This window comes from Dendrobates tinctorius, unplaced genomic scaffold (assembly GCF_039654945.1).
Source record: "Dendrobates tinctorius isolate UK_male_01 unplaced genomic scaffold, ASM3965494v1 ptg000056l, whole genome shotgun sequence".
In the NCBI taxonomy this organism is placed as follows: domain Eukaryota; kingdom Metazoa; phylum Chordata; class Amphibia; order Anura; family Dendrobatidae; genus Dendrobates; species Dendrobates tinctorius.
The window spans coordinates 11,382,150-11,402,371 of NW_027361724.1; the positions used below are offsets into that span (position 1 = coordinate 11,382,150).

Sequence of the window (20,222 nt, forward strand, 5' to 3'; positions counted from 1 at the left end):
GCAACATACATACTACATACATGCTACATACATGCAACATACACACTACATGCTACATACATGCAACATACATACTACATACATGCTACATACATACACACTACATGCTACATACATGCAACATACATACTACATACATGCTACATACATGCAACATACATACTACATACATACTACATACATGCTACATACATGCTACATACATACTACATACATACCACATGCATACTACATATATATTGCATATATACTACATGCATGCAACATACATATATACTACATACAATACATACATATAGACATACAGTACATATAACATAGAGTACATACTTACCGTCACTTGTCACTTTGATCCCCGAAGCCATTGTCACCTGAGGGATAAATATCAAAATAAAAAAACACCAATATACTTAGCCCGATCCGCAGAAGTCCACGAGGGTCCCACGTCCATCTTGCGTGGAGAACAGCAGCATCAGCTGATGCTACCGTTCTCTACCAGCTCCAGGAATACAATGACGGAAGGTAGGTAACCTTCCGCACTGTATTCCTCCACCACTGTAAAAAAAAAAGTCCCTAGTCTCACTTTATGCCATTGCTGCGTGGGAATTTCCCACGCAGCAATGGCATAAAGTGAGACTAGGGACTTTTTTTTTTTTTTTTTTTTTTAAAGTGGTGGAGGAATACAGTGCGGAAGGATACCTACCTTCCGTCATTGCATTCCTGGAGTTGGTAGAGAACGGTAGCATCAGCTGATGCTGCTGTTCTCCACGCAAGATGGACGTGGGACCCTCGTGGACTTCTGCGGATCGGGGTAAGTATATTGGTGTTTTTTTATTTTGATATTTATCCCTCAGGTGACAATGGCTTCGGGGATCAAAGTGACAAGTGACGGTAAGTATGTACTCTATGTTATATGTACTGTATGTCTATATGTATGTATTGTATGTAGTATATATGTATGTTGCATGCATGTAGTATATATGCAGTATATATGTAGTATGCATGTTGCATGCATGTGGTATGTATGTAGTATGTATGTAGCATGTATGTAGCATGTATGTAGCATGTATGTTGCATGCATGTAGTATATATGTAGTATATATGTATTATGTATGTAGCATGTATGTAGCATGTATGTAGCATGCATGTAGTATGTAGCATGTATGTAGTATGTACGTTACATGTAGTATATATGTAGTATGCATGTTGTATGTATGTAGCATGTAAATTTTTTTTTTTTTTTTTACATTCAACACATTAGCCGGATGATGGGACTACTACTGTCACATCATTGGCTAATGTGTCAATCACTGTCATGGTAGCAGGCATCGCCCGATGGGACTTGTAGTCCCATCGGACGATGCCTGCACAGACCCCCGGAGCCTGCACAGACCACCGGCAGGCCGGCACAGCCCCCAGGCTGGCCGGCACAGACCACCGGAGCCTGCACAGACCACCGGCAGGCCGGCACAGACCACCGGCAGGCCGGCACAGCCCCCCGGCAGGCCGGCACAGACTACCGGAGCCTGCACAGACCCCCCGGCAGGCCGGCACAGCCCCCCGAAAGGCCCGTACAGACCCCAGAGAGGCTGTACAAGGCAAAAATAGGGTTTTTCTTATTCCGATACCGGAAGTCCCATAGACTTGAATGGGACTTCCGGTATCGGAATCGGCGATACCCGATATTTTTTTTAGATCGGCCGATACCATCCGATACGATACTTTTAAGTATCGGACGGTATCGCTCAACACTACTCATCACTCCAAATTCCCTTGTTCCAGAAGTTTTGAGGCTTGTCTCTGTGCTGTTTTGCGTATTGTAGGCAAGATACTTTGTGGCATTTGTGCAGTAATGGCTTTCTTCTAGCAACTCGACCATGCAGCCTATTTTTCTTGAAGTGCCTCCCTATTGTGCATCTTGAAACAGCCACACCGCTAGTTTTCAGAGAGTCCAGTATTTCAGCTGAAGTTATTTGTGGGTTTTTCTTTGGATCCCGAACAATTTTCCTTGCAGTAGTGGACAAAATTTTTGTTGGTATACCTGACCATGTTTTTGTTTTTACAGAGCCCCTGATTTTCCATTTGTTAATCACAGTTTGAATGTTGCTGACTGGCATTTTCAATTCCCTAGATATCTTTTTGTATCGCTTTCCCGTTTTATACAGTTCAACTACGTTTTCCGGTAGATCCTATGACAATTCTTTTGTTTTCTCCATGACTCATAATCCAGAAATGTCAGTGGCTGGATGAAAGATACATGAGTCTGTCTGGATCCCAGAAACTCACTCAGCTTTTATGCACACACACTGATTACAAACAAACAGGTCACAGGTGAGGATGTTATCTTTAGTAGCCATTCAAACCCATGTGTGTCAACTTCTGTGCATGTTATATCAGGCCAAAATCACCAGGGTATGTAAACTTTTGATCAGGGTCAATTGAATGTTTTGGGTTTGATTTAAAAAGAGAAAACACAGTAGTTAGACAATAAATGGCTTCACACAACCATTAACCATGAGTGGAGAAAAAGTTTTGGTGAGATCATTCATATTCTCTGAAAAAAGGCCAAGAAAGCAAAACTTCTGCCGCGGTATGTAAACTTTTGAGCACAACTGTAAGCGGGTGCAAAGCCTACTGGGAAAAAACAACCCACAATATATACAAAAAAGATGAAGGCATCACTCCGAAAGTATAAATAAAAGGGTTATTAGACCCAACATGTGAGTGCGAGGTTTCGTTCCAAGTGTGACTTGATAAAGTTCCACACTTGGAACGAAATGTCGCCCTGACATGATGAGTCAATAAACCACTATATTTTGGACTATTGGAGTGTGGCCTTCATCTTTTTTGGATAGATAGTTAGATAGATGTTTTACTGTCAGACTTTTTTTTAACTTTGTGTACTGCTAATTGCTTAGAATAGTGGCCATTGCAGCAGAGTAGTGGCTACTATATATTGAGCTCATTGAGGCCAGCCATGATCTGTAGAGCGCTAGCTCCCGTTGCCCACCACCTCTCTCCTGTACATTAATTTCTATAGACCTGTCTCCTGCCAGCTCATTGCTCAAGCCATCAAGTCTCGTTCAACCCCCTTCCATCACCAACCTCCAATCCAGTCAAATAAGTCTGCTGTGCCCTCATACCTCTTAAACAATATTCTTTTCCAATTGACTCCCTTTCCTGGATTGTAGGTGTCATGATACTTTGAGGAGGACTGTGTGGGATTCGTACTGGGTGCGTGTGGTCGGCAAGAGCTGATGAAGACCTTATACTGCAGGAGTGATGTGGGGACCATGTTATTGTGTTGAGGATTGTAGGAGCCCCATACTGTGTGAGAAGCTGTGAGGTCATTGGGTCGCCCTCCCAGGGCTGTGGGGTACTCGGTACCGGGCCGGTGTCAGTGGGATGTGTCTGTCATGGTACTGGCCCCTGCTCCTGCTTACCTCTCTGCGTGCTCTGTCACAGCACGCAGCCTCCTGGGTAAATATGACATGCTAGCCCCGCCCCCAACATGGCGGCGCCCACCGCTACATATGCCCGGCGCCTGCTCAGGTAAGACGCCTGATTATCTCATGCGGTGACGCTGTCTGCTTCGGTGCTCACTGTGTCCGCAGGCCCCCTCTCATACTCTGTCTGTGCTGAGATCGTGTCTTGGTTCTCCCTTGTCCACTGCCTGGTTGTTCTCAGTCTGCCTCTCCTGTACTCTGCCCTCCCAGTCTCCCTAGGGCTTTCCCTCCTCTGTCCTGCCTCTTGCTCTCCCCTCTCCATCTCGGTTGTCTGCCGTCTTACACTTTGTACATTGTTGTGCTTCTCTGCCTTTACAGCCTCCAGTCCTGTGCTCCCCTGGTCCTCCAGTCCTATACCCCACTGGGTCTCTGCCTTGCCTGGTGCTCCGCTTATCATCCACGTCAGTGCCTTCCTTCTATTTGCCTCAGTCGTCCCTTTGGTTCCGGCAGTTGCGGCTCTATCCCCTGGAGGTCTGTCCCTAACACTCCCTGTATAGGGGGTGGTCCTCACCTGGGCACTCGCCTTCGAGGGCTCTGGAGTCGTGACCCAGAGGGTCCACTTCCAGGTGCATCTTTATTTTCCTCTACACCGTAACAGCATAATCAGGCCATGGACCCCGCTGGAGCCACGGCCGCCCAGAAAGAGTTAGTTTTCCTTTGGGAGAATCAGACGCACATGATGTCCTTCATGAAAACTATGGACTCTCGTCTGTCCGCCCTCCAGTCCTCTGACCCTGGAAACGCCACCCAGTTGGCTGGCTTGCAACAGGAATTGGCGCAGCAGCGAGACACCCAGTTGCATATTCACAGCTACATGGTAGACGGTCGGTTGCTCGCTTTGCACTCGGCCGCATCTGCGCCTCCAGCCGCTGGTTCCCATCCTCCTCCACGGTTGGCCAAACAACCCCGATATAGCGGAAACGCCAAGTTATGCCGGGGTTTTTTAAATCAGTGCCGTCTCCATTTTGAATTGCTGCCCCAGCAGTACCCCACTGACCGAGCCAAAGTGGCCTTCATCATTTCTTATCTTGAGGGGGACGCTTTGGCTTGGGTCAACCCGCTCTGGGAACGTGATGACCCGGTAGTTACTCAGCTTTCCATTTTTCTGGATACGTTTCGTCGAGTTTTCGACGAACCGGGCCGTTTAGCCTCCACCACTGAGGCTTTATTTAACCTATGTCAAGGTTCCTTAACTGTGGGCCAGTATGCTATCCAGTTTAGGACTCTTTCCTCAGACTTAGGTTGGAATAATGAGGCCCTGGTGGGTGCCTTCTGGCGAGGCCTCTCAAGTCGTATAAAGGATGAGCTCGCTGGTCGTGACACCCCAACAGCTCTCGAGGATTTGATCTCGTTAGCTACGCGTATTGACCTCCGCTTTCAAGAACGTGCTAGGGAGAGAAGGGTCTCTCGTCCATTTTCCTCTGTCCGCAGGCCACCCAGTCCTCGACCTAGGAGTCTCCCTTCACCTCCGACACCCGAACCAATGCAGGTGGATCGCCTAAAGCTCTCTGACCAGCGTCGTAGGGAGAGGAGCCTCCACGGTCAGTGTTTCTACTGCGGTAGCGGGTCCGATCTTGTCCGAGCTTGTCCAGAACAGCTGAAAAACTTCTCCTAGGCCAGGTAAGAGAGGCCTCCCTAGGTGTATATGATACCTCTCTCCCTCTCACTTTGTCTGTCCTCTTGCATGTTGGTGGGAAGCGGGCTTCCCTGGTGGCCTATGTGGACTCGGGTGCCGCCGGGAATTTTATCAGGCTAGAGGAGGTTAATACGTTTTCTGTGCCCATGAGGGCCTTCCAAAAATGGCAAGTTCTCGCCTCCGTAGATGGTCGACCACTGCTAGAGACTGTCACTCTAGTTACTCATGAAGTGGAGTTGCAGGTAGAGGCGCTGCACAAGGAGAAGATTACGTTTTATGTCTTAGCAGGCATTTCTCACCCTATCTTGCTTGGTCTTCCCTGGCTGCGGCTCCACGAGCCCATCTTAGATTGGCATAATGGTAACGTTTTGCGCTGGGGGGAGTCTTGTCGGGCTCGGTGTCTGCTGTCAGTGCGTCCCATAGGTGACCCCCATCCTTCCCTTGTCCCCTATGGATTGCCATCGGTGTACCATGATTTTTTTGGATGTTTTTGACAAGAAAGAGGCTGAGACTCTTCCTCCGCACCGTCCCTACGACTGCCCCATCGAGCTTGTTCCCGGTTCCATTCCACCTCGTGGTAGGATTTATCCTCTCTCTCCGGCAGAGACCCAAGCCATGTCTGAATACATCCAGGACAACTTGGCTAGGGGCTTCATTCGGAAGTCCTCGTCCCCTGCAGGAGCAGGCTTCTTTTTCGTAAAAAAAGAAAGATGGGTCCGTGCGCCCGTGCATCGATTATCGTGGCTTGAATCGTATCACGGTGAAGAATAAATATCCACTACCACTCATCTCTGAACTTTTTGATCGCTTGAAGGGGGCGCGTGTATTCACCAAGCTTGATCTCCGAGGGGCCTATAATCTGGTTCGCATATGCTCCAGGGACGAGTGGAAGACTGCGTTTAACACGCGTGATGGACACTACGAGTATTTGGTTATGCCCTTTGGGCTTTGCAACGCACCTGCAGTATTCCAAGAACTCGTTAATGATGTTTTTCGAGATCTTCTCTACTCTTGTGTCGTAGTCTACCTAGACGACATCTTGGTCTTCTCTCCTGACCTGGCCACACATCGCCGAGACATCCTCCAAGTCCTACTACGTCTCAGAGAGAACCATCTTTTTGCCAAGTTAGAGAAATGCCTCTTTGAACAAACTTCATTGCCTTTTCTTGGTTTCATCGTTTCGAACTCAGGACTAGAGATGGATCCTGAGAAGGTCTCGGCAGTTCTCAATTGGCCACGTCCCTCCGGAGTCAAGGCAATTCAGCGGTTTTTGGGTTTTGCCAATTATTATAGGCAATTTATCCCTCATTTCTCTTCTTTGTCTAAACCCATCTCAGCTCTTGTCTGTAAAGGGGCCGATCCCAATCATTGGCCCTTTGAAGCAGAGGCTGCCTTCATGGCCCTGAAGCAAAAATTTGCTAAGTCTCCGGGAGTTCATCGCCCAGATGCCAGCAGGCCATTCATCCTCGAGGTGGACGCATCCTCGGTGGGAGCTGAAGCAGTTCTCCTGCAGAAATCCTCCTCTGGCTGCACTCTTACCTGCGGATTCTTTTCTAAGGCTTTCTCTGCTCCCGAACGTAACTATGCCGTTGGAGACAGAGAACTCCTGGCCATGAAGATGGCTCTTGAGGAATGGCGCCATCTTCTCGAGGGTGCTCTCCATCCGTTCATCATTTTTACGGATCACAAGAATTTGGCCTATCTTCAGTCCGCCCAGAGGCTCAACCCTCGACAGGCCAGATGGTCACTGTTTTTTGAAAGATTTGACTTTGAACTCCACTTCCGAACCGGGGAGAAGAACGTCAAGGCGGATGCACTTTCACGGTCCTTCCTGTCTGTTGACAAAGAGGAGGGTCCAAACCATCTTATTGACCCTGCCAAGATCCTTACCGTGGCTCCAATAAGCCTGGTCTCCCCACCATCTGGTAAGACCTTTGTTCGGAGTGGAGATAGACTAAAAGTTCTACGCTGGAGTCACTCTTCCATATTCTCTGGACATGCTGGAATTAACAAGACTCTCTTGCTTGTCTCCCGCCATTACTGGTGGCCTTCGCTTCACAAGGATGTTCAAGGCTTCATTGTCTCCTGTCCTTCCTGCGCCCGGAACAAAGTTCCTCGGCATGCTCCTGCGGGACTCCTGCATCTGTTACCAGTACCTGCAAACCCATGGACTCATATTACCATGGATTTCGTCACTGACTTGCCTCCTTCGTCTAGATGTACTGTGATACTGGTGGTCGTGGATCGATTTTCCAAAATGGCCCACTTCATCGCTCTGCCTGGTTTACCTACCGCTCCCGAGTTGGCAAAGATCTTTTTGCTTCACATTTTTCGCCTTCATGGTTTTCCTCAACATATTGTCTCGGATCGTGGAGTCCAGTTTACCTCTCGTTTTTGGCGAGCTCTCTGCGGATTACTGAAGATAACATTGGATTTCTCCTCAGCCTATCACCCTCAGTCGAATGGTCAAGTCGAACGAGTCAACCAAGCCTTAACATCTTACCTTCGGCATTTTTCCAGTGCTCATCAAGACGACTGGGTCTCTCTCCTTCCATGGGTGGAATTCGCCTACAACAATCATCCAAGTGAAGCCTCCTCCAAATCTCCCTTTTTTGTGGTTTTTGGTCAACACCCCGGCATTCCTCTTCCCATGTCCCCCACCTCGGGTGTGCCGGCAGCAGATTCCTTGTCCATAGACTTCTCTCAGATTTGGCGGGAGACCAAAGTGGCTCTTGAGAGTGCCAGCCTCAGAATGAAACGGTTTGCCGACAAGAGACGGCAAGACGTTTCCCCGTTTCGCCCTGGGGATAAGGTTTGGTTAGCCTCCCAATATATTAGGTTGAAAATCCCCTCCTACAAATTAGGTCCACGTTACATTGGTCCCTTTGAGGTCTTAAGCCGAATCAACAACGTGGCCTACAAGTTGAGATTACCCGCCTCACTAAAGATTCCCAACACCTTCCATGTGTCTCTCCTTAAAGCGGTCGTGTTTAACCACTTTCATTCTGCACCTTCTCAAACCTCCCAACCTGGTAGCTCAGATAACACCTTTGAGGTGCGGGATATTTTGGCTAGGAAGACTGTTAGAGGAAAAACTCTGTTTTTGGTTGATTGGAAGGGCTTTGGTCCCGAAGAGAGATCATGGGAACCCCAGGAGAATATCGATGCTCCCCGCATCATGAGATGGTTCCTCTCCAACATTAGGAGGAGGGGGCGTAAAGAGGGGGTACTGTCACGATACTGGCCCCTGCTCCTGCTTACCTCTCTGCGCGCTCTGTCCGGCGCGCTCCTGCATCTCAGCGCGTCCCTGCGCCCGGCCTCCGGCTCCCTCGGCGTCGGGTGCGAGCTCACAGTGCGCAGCCTCCTGGGTAAATGTGATGCGCTAGCCCTGCCCCCAACATGGCGGCGCCCACCGCTACATATGCCCGGCGCCTGCTCAGGTAAGACGCCTGATTATCTCATGCGGTGACGCTGTCTGCTTCGGTGCTCACTGTATCCGCAGGCCCCCTCTCATACTCTGTCTGTGCTGAGATCGTGTCTTGGTTCTCCCTTGTCCGCTGCCTGGTTGTTCTCAGTCTGCCTCTCCTGTACTCTGCCCTCCCAGTCTCCCTAGGGCTTTCCCTCCTCTGTCCTGCCTCTTGCTCTCCCCTCTCCATCTCGGTTGTCTGCCGTCTTACACTTTGTACATTGTTGTGCTTCTCTGCCTTTACAGCCTCCAGTCCTGTGCTCCCCTGGTGCTCCGGTCCTATACCCCACTGGGTCTCTGCCTTGCCCGGTGCGCCGCTTATCATCCACATCAGTGCCTTCCTTCTATTTGCCTCAGTCCTCCCTTTGGTTCCGGCAATTGCGGCTCTATCCCCTGGAGGTCTGTCCCTAACACTCCCTGTATAGGGGGTGGTCCTCACCTGGGCACTCGCCTTCGGGGGCTCTGGAGTCATGACCCAGAGGGTCCACTTCCAGGTGCATCTTTATTTTCCTCTACACTGTAACAGTGTCACAGCAGCGGTGACCCGGACCGTGGCATTGGGCGCCCAAGTAATGGGGGAATGTAGTTAATGGAATGGAATAGTTCATGACGCCACCTGTGGTGTTCGGCAAGAGAGGTGTTAAGCCGACGCTGCATGCAGATCCGCTGGGACTGATGCTAGGGTGCAGCAAGGGTGTAAAAGCTGCCCACAGGTGAAGCTATAGTCCCAGGGCAGTGTAGAGGTGGATGGCACGGTGATGTAGCAGTGCCGTAAGGGTAGGAAGCAGACAAGACACAGAGGGGTGCAATTTCTGTACCTTTACTTGATAACTGCAGTCCAGGGTCCTGATTACAGATGGTAACGGAGCAGGCTAGCCTGGAAGCAACTCAGGGATTCTCTCTCAGCAGACGGGCTGTGCAGTCTCCTTCCTAACGCTGGTTTGAATGAAGCACTCCAGTACTAAGTTACGGCAGACAGCTGTAGCCTCACTCGGGGACTCCTCTCTTTCTGAGTCCTGGCTCTCTATCCAAGCTGCTGTTGTGCCTCAAGTCTTAGATGGAAGTAGGGCATTTACAGCCTCCTACTCCTCTGGCATCTGCTGTAGGACCGTTAGTATCCATACAGCCGTGGAGACCAGGCTCCAGTTCGTGCGCTCTCAAGCTGAGGGAGCTCTCCTTCCTAGCTCAACCTCCAGCTTCTCTCTCCACGTCTGCACACTTCACCCTCTGCAGACTAACTAACTCTCCCCTCCTCCTGGCCCTCAGAGGGCACTCCTCCCCTTAATCCTGGTTCAGAGTTCACCCTGCTGGCCCGGAGTGGAACTGTGTTGCATTTATGGATTGACTGCAAGAGAGACCCATCATTGCCTCCAAGCCTGGCATTACCCTCCCCTGGAGGAAGGCAAAGCCACTGTGGCGACCATACTCCTGGGGGCGCCACATCATCATACTGTGTATGTGTGGGGAGGGGGGCTGTGGAGCAATAATACTGTGTGTGGGAAGCTCTGGGACATCATACTGTGAATAGTATGACTGGAGGGCTGTGGGACATCATTCCTCATTTGGAGACCATTATACTGTGTGTGGGGTTGTGGCATCATACTGTGGAGGAGATATACTGTGTGGGGGCTGTTGGGTATCACACTTTGGGGGGAACTGTGGAAGCATTAAATTGTGTGTGGGCGTCATTATACTGTGTTTGGGACTTTTGGGGATATGATACTGGGTGGGGAGTTGTGGGGGATCACACTGTGGGTATGATGACTTTGGGGTATAATTTTGTATGAAGGGGAACTATGGGGACATCATGCTAAGTGGAGGGCAATTTAAAGGAAAATTGCCCCACATACAATCATACTGTGTTATGGGCACTGTGGCAGCATCATAATGTGTTGGGTGTACTGTAGATCATCATACTTTGCAGAGGGTACTGTGGGGTCATCATGCTGGGCATGTAGGGGATACTTTATGGGCAACTTGTGTAAGGAATTCACAGTGGGGAATCATACTGTGTGTTGGGGTGCGGGGCATTTTAAGGGCATCATACTCTATGGAGGCTATGTAAGGTAGATGGTAGTAGCTGAGAACACTAAGGATTTTCAGTAGGGGCAAATTGTTATGCTCATGTCACAATACATGTACCTCTCCCGGTCTTCAAATGTTGGAAGGTATCCCTTTCTGTGATCCCCCTATTCTGCTATTTTTTTTTGTCGTGGAGAGTGTGTGAGGGGGAAGGGGACAGGACAGGACAGGACTTTCATTATGACCCCAATGAGCTTTATATATGCCCCTGGCCTTTGCCAGGTTAATGTAACCCTACAAACATCTTTTGTGTGTAGGCTTAGAGCAGTATTCCCCAACTCAAGTCCTCAAGAGCCACCAACAGGTCATGGTTTCAGGATTTCATTAGTATTGCTCAGGTGATGGAATTATTCCCTGTGTAGGTACTGCAATTATCACCTGGGCCATACTAAGGAAATTCTGAAAACATGAACCGTTGGTGGCTCTCGAGAACTGAAGTTGGGGAACACTGGCTTAGAGCTTACCTGGTTCCTGGTCTACACAATAAACGTAGAGCAAGAGCTGGACAATCATTTATTATTTGCTCCACAATACTGCACAACATTTTAAAAAATGTACACTAATCTCCCAGATCGTCCCCGTTCCTCTGCTTTCAGCCCCATGTCTCCCGCCAGGTGCCTGATATGAACAATCTCAGGTGACTGCTGCCGATGGTCACTGCCTGTTAATCCAGTTCCAAGTATTGACTGAGAGCACCAGTGATATTGTCGCTACTCTTTAGATTTTATACATTTCAGTTTACTTTCTCAAGGTCTGCAAAGCTTACACTGGATACACATATATACTGTACTACCAAACTACAGATTAAATTATGCAAACTTTAGTAGATAAAGAGCATACCCATCAAACTCCCGGAGTTCACATTCTTTAAGCAATGTAAGAGCATGCCCTTTATAGTTAGTTTCTATAAGAAAAAAAGAAAGAAAAAAAAACATTAAAATTTATATGTATACATTCCCAGTGTATGCCATAAGTGGATTATAGGAAAAAATATATATATTTTTTTTATATAGTTATGCAAAATAGGTCAACACCTTAAATCTATTTTAAAATGCATAAAATCTTGTTTCTGGAATAAAAAAAATCTGGACTATATTCCTCCTAGAAATTCATGAATAAATTGGCAACTGGACGTTACCATTTCCCTTATCAAATGGTTGTCTCTCTACAAATCCTTCCAAAATACAATGATAATGCAGGTTCCGTGCCTACCAATATATTTTAAATCTTATACTTGGTGCCTAAACCGGTATGACTGTATTATTCAGGCACTAAAGGGGAAACCATAAGGGGGGATATCAATAGAAGATTCTGCATGGGGCACCGTTTAATCTTAGTCGGCCATATTGATACGGGAAAGAGGAGGACTAAATTCTGAACAGCAATATCTGGCTGCCTCAGAACATGAGGATTGGTAGAATACATTTTAATAGTCAATTGCATATTTTAATGATTAATAAATCTTGAGAAACTGAGCAATTAATTGATTATTAATATCCAGTGTTGTCTAGAAAACCTGGTAAAGAACAAGTACAGAAGAATTTTTAAAAAAGCCAAATACCAGTAACTTTGCAATAAAGCACAAAAAGAAGGGTGGCATAAGAACATACCAGAATCTGTACCCTCCGGAGGAAATGAATCTGTCACTTTACATTGTCATCCGAGCCTCTCGTGATGCCCTGTGTATCATATAAAATGCCAGAGCAAAACGGAAAAGCCAAGCTGCAGATGGCAGAGAGCAGCGCAACCACGTTTAGCATTTTGTAGGGCGGCAATGCCAGAAGAGGCTCCACAGCTGTAACCAACCATCAAAGATTCCTCTTGACTGACATGACACTTACAGATGGATGTTTTGTGTAAGAATGTGCATCGTTATATGCAAGATTACATAAATTTTTCATGCCTGTCTGTTCATGGCTGAGGTCTGGTATAAGAATGAGTTACGGGGCTTTTTGGTATTCTAGACAGGGTAACACAGTAATTTGATTAAAATAAAAAAAAGAATGTATGTATAGTGAAACTGGGACCCACCGTTAAAGGCAATGATACACTCAAATAGGCTCAAATATCAGATGTATTACTATTTATTCATTTATCATTATTATTTTCCACCCTTTGAAAGGGCCATTTTTGCATTATTTTCATTTTTTTTAAATTTTGCCTTAATTTCTTTTTTTGTGTGTGTGTTTGAATTATTTAAAGGGAAGGTGCCATCCAAAAAATTTTTTGTCAGCAATTGAAAAAATGTAATGAATTAATGTTTACATGTTCTTAAAATATATTATCATTTGTTTTTAATTTTGCAAAATGTGAAAAATAATTTTAAAACGTTTGGCATTTCCACTTGTTAACACTAGGGGGTGCAGCTACTGAAATTTGGCACAAAAACCTAGTGTACAACTTGCTCACATTACTGCCCTGCAGTAATTATGGGCGGAATCTTCTGACATGGGTGTGGTGTCACTCCTCTCCTCCCCTTCTGGGTGTTTGCTAAGGGAAAAGAGAGGATGACATCTAGGAACACAGTGAGCAGCCATTTTGATGGGGCCTGCAAAGTTACTGACTGTCTTTGCATGCAAAGTCTGGATCACAACAGGCCATCAATCAGAAGAAATGTTTCCTGGATTTCTGTGGAGCAGACAAGCAGACGGTCCATCCATGTGTATAAAACACAGCGCTCTATGTACAATCCCTGGCACTGAACAGGGTGCCCCCCATAGACCAGCACACTGCTCTCCTGAAATACTCTGTGCTGCTGTCGCCCTGCTCCTTCCACCATACATCAGGCCCCTGTCTCCTCGCTTTCACACATCGCCAGGACAGGATCTGAGGAGAGGAATGGGGTCTTCGGTCACCGAGGATGGCAGGCAGCAAGGATTCTGGGAGCAGGGTGACAGCAGCACAGAGTATTTCAGGAGAGCAGTGTGCTGGTCTATGGGGGGCACAGAGGGAGATATATGGGGGAGGAGCAGGGTGACAGCACCACAGAAATCCAGGAAACATTTCTGCTGATTGATGGCCTGTTCTGATCCAGACTTTGCATGCAAAGACCCCATTCCCCTCCTCAGATCCTGTCCTGGCGATGTGTGAAAGCGAGGCGACAGGCACAGTCCGGGGTGATGCTGGGAAGCAGGCTGGGGGGAAATGGAGACATTCAGTACCGATAAAAATGAGACCCCACTCTTCAGCTGCCTCACCAGCCCTCCCCTGACTGCACCTAACTATTACCCCTGACCCGTGTGCAGGTGCTCAGCCAGAACCACCCTAGAATGGGTCCCCTTTTAGCAGATATTACTGCCATAGTGTTCTCACATAATACCGCCATATACTTCACACGTAATACCGCCATATACTTCACACAATACCACAATGTAGATCACACATAAAACCAGCAGGGTGACAGCAGCACAGAGTATTTTAGGAGAGCAGTATCACACGGGATAGGATTAGATACACGGCTCAGCAGACTGTATCACACAGGATAGGATTAGATACACAGCTCAGCAGTCAGTATCACACAGGATAGGATTAGATACACAGCTCAGCAGACAGTATCACACAGGATAGGATTAGATACACGGCTCAGCAGTCAGTATCACACAGGATAGGATTAGATACACAGCTCAGCAGACTATCACACAGGATAGGATTAGATACACGGCTCAGCTGTCAGTATCACACAGGATAGGATTAGATACATGGCTCAGCAGACTGCATCACACAGGATAGGATTAGATACACAGATAAGCAGACTGTATCACACAGGATAGGATTAGATACACGGCTCAGCAGACAGTATCACACAGGAGAGGATTAGATACATGGCTCAGCTGTCAGTATCACACAGGATAGGATTAGATACACGGCTCAGCAGACTGTATCACACAGGATAGGATTAGATACACAGCTCAGCAGTCAGTATCACACAGGATAGGATTAGATACACAGCTCAGCAGACAGTATCACACAGGATAGGATTAGATACACGGCTCAGCAGTCAGTATCACACAGGATAGGATTAGATACACAGCTCAGCAGACTATCACACAGGATAGGATTAGATACACGGCTCAGCTGTCAGTATCACACAGGATAGGATTAGATACACGGCTCAGCAGACTGCATCACACAGGATAGGATTAGATACACAGATGAGCAGACTGTATCACACAGGATAGGATTAGATACACGGCTCAGCAGACAGTATCACACAGGAGAGGATTAGATACATGGCTCAGCTGTCAGTATCACACAGGATAGGATTAGATACACAGCTCAACAGACAGTATCACATGGGATAGGATTAGATACACGGATCAGCAGACAGTATCACACAGGAGAGGATTAGATACACGGATCAGCAGACTATCATACAGGATAGGATTAGATACACGGATCAGCAGACAGTAACACACAGGAGAGGATTAGAGACACGGATCAGCAGACTATCATACAGGATAGGATTAGATACACGGCTCAGCAGACAGTATCACACAGGATAGGATTAGATACACGGCTCAGCAGACAGTATCACACGGGATAGGATTAGATACACGGATCAGCAGACTGTATCACACGGGATAGGATTAGATACACGGATCAGCAGACTGTATCACACAGGATAGGATTAGATACACGGATCAGTAGACTGTATCACACAGGATAGGATTAGATACATGGCTCAGCAGACAGTATCACACAGGATAGGATTAGATACGCAGCTCAGCAGTCAGTATCACACAGGATAGGATTAGATATACAGCTCAGCAGTCAGTATCACACAGGATAGGATTAGATACACGGCTCAGCAGTCAGTATCACACAGGAGAGGATTAGATGTCCAGCAGATTGCCAAGTGTTTTGAAACAGCAGAGAGCAGCTCCTCCTATGTTTTGCAGGGGCAGCAGCTGGTCGGGTGTTTTGGAAAGAGCAGCTCGGTCTCCAGGAGCTCATCCTGGGTTCTCTCCTGCAGCTGGTATGTGCAGAGTGAACATCCAACCCCTGTTATGCTGGAACAGTACAGCATCAGTGATAACAGTGCTTGCAATAGAGTGTAAATGGAGCTAAAGGAAAGCACTGGGCTCTAATAAGATGGCGCCTGGCCACACCTACAGCTGTGAATTGAGCTGCCCACAGAGGCATGCCCAGTTCACTCCTGATGCTGCTGCAATGATAGAGATAGGGTCGGGAGCCGTCCGTTATGTCTTATGCCCAGGGACTGCCTTTAATGAGCATGGAAAGTGTCGTTCAGCAGCCAGAGAGGTAAGATTGCAGCTCCCAGTGGCTGCATTAATATAGTAAAAAAAAAAAAACCATACACACCACTGAGTCAAGCTTAGGGAACAATATCCTTTTATACTTTTTTCTTTTTTACATTAAATTATGAAAAAACACGGCACCTTCCCTTTAAATGAAAAATATATTTTTTCATAAGACTTATACAGAAACTGTCTGCGATCATTATAGTCATAGAAAGTAAAACATATATAAAATTATATTATTATTATATAGCAGACTTTGGTTCAATTTTGAGCTATGGTGACTTTAAAGGGAAGGTGCCATGTTTTTTCATAATTTAATGTAAAGAAGAAAATAGTATAAAAAGATATTGTCCCCTAAGCTTGACTCAGTGGTGTGTATGGATTTTTTTTTTCTGTAGTAATGCAGCCACTGGGGGCTGCTATCTTACCTTTCTGGCTGCTGAACGACACTTTCCATGCTCATTTACTGCAGTCCCTGGGCATAAGAGACAATAGTCGGCTGCCGACCCTATCTCTTTCATTGCTGCTGCATCAGGAGTGAACTGGCCACGCCTCTGTGGGCAGTTCAATTCACAGTTGTAGGTGTGGCCAGGCACCATCTTATTAGAGCCCAGTGCTTCTTTTTAGCTTCATTTACACTCTATTGCAAGCCCTGGATGCTGTACTGTTCCACCATAACAGGGCTTGGCTGTTCTCTCTGCACATACCAGCTGTAGGAGAGGAACCAGGACGAGCTCCTGGACACCAAGCTGCTCTTTCCAAAACACATGGCCAGCTGCTGCCCCTGCTCTTGCAAAACATAGGAGGAGCTGCTCCCTGCTGTTTCAAAACACTTGGCAATCTGCTGGACATCTGATCCTCTCCTGTGTGATACTGACTGCTGAGCTGTGTATCTAATCCTATCCTGTGTGATACTGACTGCTGAGCCGTGTATCTAATCCTCTCCTGTGTGATACTGACTGCTGAGCCCTCTATCTAATCCTCTCCTGTGTGATACTGGGTGCTGAGCCCTCTATCTAATCCTCTCCTGTGTGATACTGACTGCTGAGCCGTGTATCTAATCCTCTCCTGTGTGATACTGTGTGTTGAGCGTTATATCTAATCCTATCCTGTGTGATACTGCCTGCTGAGCCGTGTACCTAATCCACTCCTGTGTGACACTGTGTGCTGAGCAGTGTATCTAATCCTATCCTGTGTGATACTGACTGCTGAGCTGTGTATCTAATCCTATCCCGTGTGATACTACTCTCCTGAAATACTCTGTGCTGCTGTCACCCTGCTCCTCCACCATATATCTCCCTCTGTGCCCCCCATAGACCAGCACACTGCTCTCCTGAAATACTCTGTGCTGCTGTCACCCTGCTCCTCCACCATATATCTCCCTCTGTGCCCCCCATAGACCAGCACACTGCTCTCCTGAAATACTCTGTGCTGCTGTCACCCTGCTCCCAGAATCCTTGCTGCCTGCCGTCCTCAGTGACCGAAGACCCCATTCCTCTCCTCAGATCCTGTCCTGGTGATGTGTGAAAGCGAGGCGACAGGGGCCTGATATATGGTGGAAGGAGCAGGGTGACAGCAGCACAGAGTATTTCCGGAGAGCAGTGTGCTGGTCTATGGGGGGCACCCTGTTCGGTGCCAGGGATTGTACATTGAGCTCTGTGTTTTATACACATGGATGGACCGTCTGCTTGTCTGCTCCACAGAAATCCAGGAAACATGTCTGCTGATTGATGACCTGTTCTGATCCAGACTTTGCATGCAAAGACAGTCAGTAACTTTGCAGGCACCATCAAAATGGCTGCTCACTGTGTTACTAAATGTCATCCTCTCTTCTCCCTTAGCAAACACCCAGAAGGGGAGGAGAGGAGTGACATCACACCCATGTCAGCAGACTCCGCCCATATTTACTCCAGTGCAGTAATGTGAGCTAGTTGTACACTTGGTTTTTGTGCCAAACTTCAGTAGCTGCTCCCCCTAGTGTTAACAAGTGGAAATGCCAAACTTTTTAAAATAATTTTTCATATTTTACAAAATTAAAAACAAATGATAATATTTTTTAAGAAAATGTAAACATTAATTCTTTACATTTTTTCAATTGCTGAAAAAAATTTTTTTGGATGTCACCTTCCCTTTAAGGATGAACGATCGGTAGGAGGATCGATCTTCTGCAAGTCTAAATGGATCCACCAGGGTCTTCTCCACCATTATCTTTATAGTATCAAGTCATCAGGTTGCTGGTCTTCCTCTTCGCCTTGTTCCTCTGCATTTTATGAAGAAGGATTATCCTGCTTCTGTTTCATGGCAACAATTTGAGAATTTTCTTTTTTTTCTTAATTTAGCTTTATGGCCATGTTAAACCATTCTGTTTCTCAAAAATCAACATAAGGTCACTAATGAAAATTGTTACAAATATGACATCCAGTTGACCCTACTAACTATCATAGGGTCTATTTGGATTCCTTAATGGCATCATTCACTTTTCCATAAAATATAGTTTTGACAATTTTTGATAAATTCTGCCACTGAGGCTCCTAACGGTGCCTCCAATACAGATGTGAACACAGCCTAAAGCAAAGATCTTAATAGTTACTATGGATTGTCCCTTCTATTTATAAATTACTCACAATTGGCCTTATTTATTAAAGAAGCCCAGTCGCTAGGTTAAAAGTGACTCGTTTTTTGCTCATATTGTATTTTTACCGCTCCCATGAGTATTCTTTTTATTTTCTTTAAATCCACCATACAGTTCCAGAAATATGGCTCTCAGGATCCTTGGGGGAGTGTCTTTAGGGTATTCTACATTATTACCCTGTGAGCAACACTCTTTTGGTAAAGAATCGATGGACCAGGTGGGAAGCAGCGTTGGTAAGACAGGTATGTGGAGGTTCGGATAAAAATGTATTATTTATTTAACCTTTTCCCTGCAAATTTGAGTTTCTTCAACTCTATTTAATGTAGATTGAATATTTCCCTTTCAACTTAGTAAATCTGCCCAAATTGAATTTCAAGGGATTTGGACAATATTTTAAACCTACAAATAAAATACATAATACATGATGTTAACTATATAAAAAAATGAAAAAAAATCAGTTCTATAAATTCTAAAAAATATGTATATGTTTTTCTAGATGCTTTATTATGTTTCTTATTCAGGTACCTCTCACTCTGTTATACTTATCTGTGGACACTGAGGCATTTACAGTTGTTGTTTTTTTTACAAGTGATATATAATCAATCGTACAGTGGGTACAGAAAGTATTCAGACCTCTTTACATTTTTCACTATTTGTTTCATTGCAGCCATTTGGTAAATTCAAAAAAGTTCTTTTTTTTTTCTCATTAATGTACACTCTGAAGCTGGTTGTCCGTTTGGGACCCAGAGACTCTGCTACTATTCACACTAGGTAGGTTTTAACCGTTAGTGTAGTTACTGTCTCAAATGGGTACACCTTGCCGTGGTGGGACAGCTTTATACTTTTTTGATCAAAATAGTGTTTACCAAGTACCCTATGTTATTTAATGCACTTGCTTTTTTACTTATTGATTTTCATTAGGGTATATACATACATTGTTTTTCCTTTGGTTTTGCTTGCTCTTATGGCCAGTGTGAACATGCTTTTACATCATGCATGTCATTCAAGTCTACTCCAGTTCAGTTTTTTTGTTTTTTCTTCAGCATTTTTGTATTCAGTACAAATAGGGTGTGGCCTCCTTTCTACTGAGCTGTGTAGTTCACTTATAGTCCCTCTGAAGCTGGGTGTCCGTTTGGGACCCAGAGACTCTGCTACTATTCACACTAGGTAGGTTTTAACCGTTAGTGTAGTTACTGTCTCAAATGGGTACACCTTGCCGTGGTGGGACAGCTTTATACTTTTTTGATCAAAATAGTGTTTACCAAGTACCCTATGTTATTTAATGCACTTGCTTTTTTACTTATTGATTTTCATTAGGGTATATACATACATTGTTTTTCCTTTGGTTTTGCTTGCTCTTATGGCCAGTGTGAACATGCTTTTACATCATGCATGTCATTCAAGTCTACTCCAGTTCAGTTTTTTTGTTTTTTCTTCAGCATTTTTGTATTCAGTACAAATAGGTTGTGGCCTCCTTTCTACTGAGCTGTGTAGTTCACTTATAGTCCCTCTGAAGCTGGGTGTCCGTTTGGGACCCAGAGACTCTGCTACTATTCACACTAGGTAGGTTTTAACCGTTAGTGTAGTTACTGTCTCAAATGGGTACACCTTGCCGTGGTGGGACAGCTTAATACTTTTT

At 46.0% G+C, this 20,222-nt stretch overlaps 1 protein-coding gene across 2 annotated transcripts in view; it reads right to left on the reverse strand.

Moving 5' to 3' along the window:
• The window catches only part of CERKL (CERK like autophagy regulator), a 285,626-nt gene that overhangs the window by 69,772 nt on the left and 195,632 nt on the right, over positions 1-20,222 (reverse strand). For both annotated transcript variants that reach the window (XM_073577491.1, XM_073577490.1), the window contains one exon: positions 11,531-11,594. In XM_073577491.1, coding sequence (XP_073433592.1) covers positions 11,531-11,594 — 64 coding nt within the window. The remainder of the gene's footprint in view (positions 1-11,530; positions 11,595-20,222) is intronic.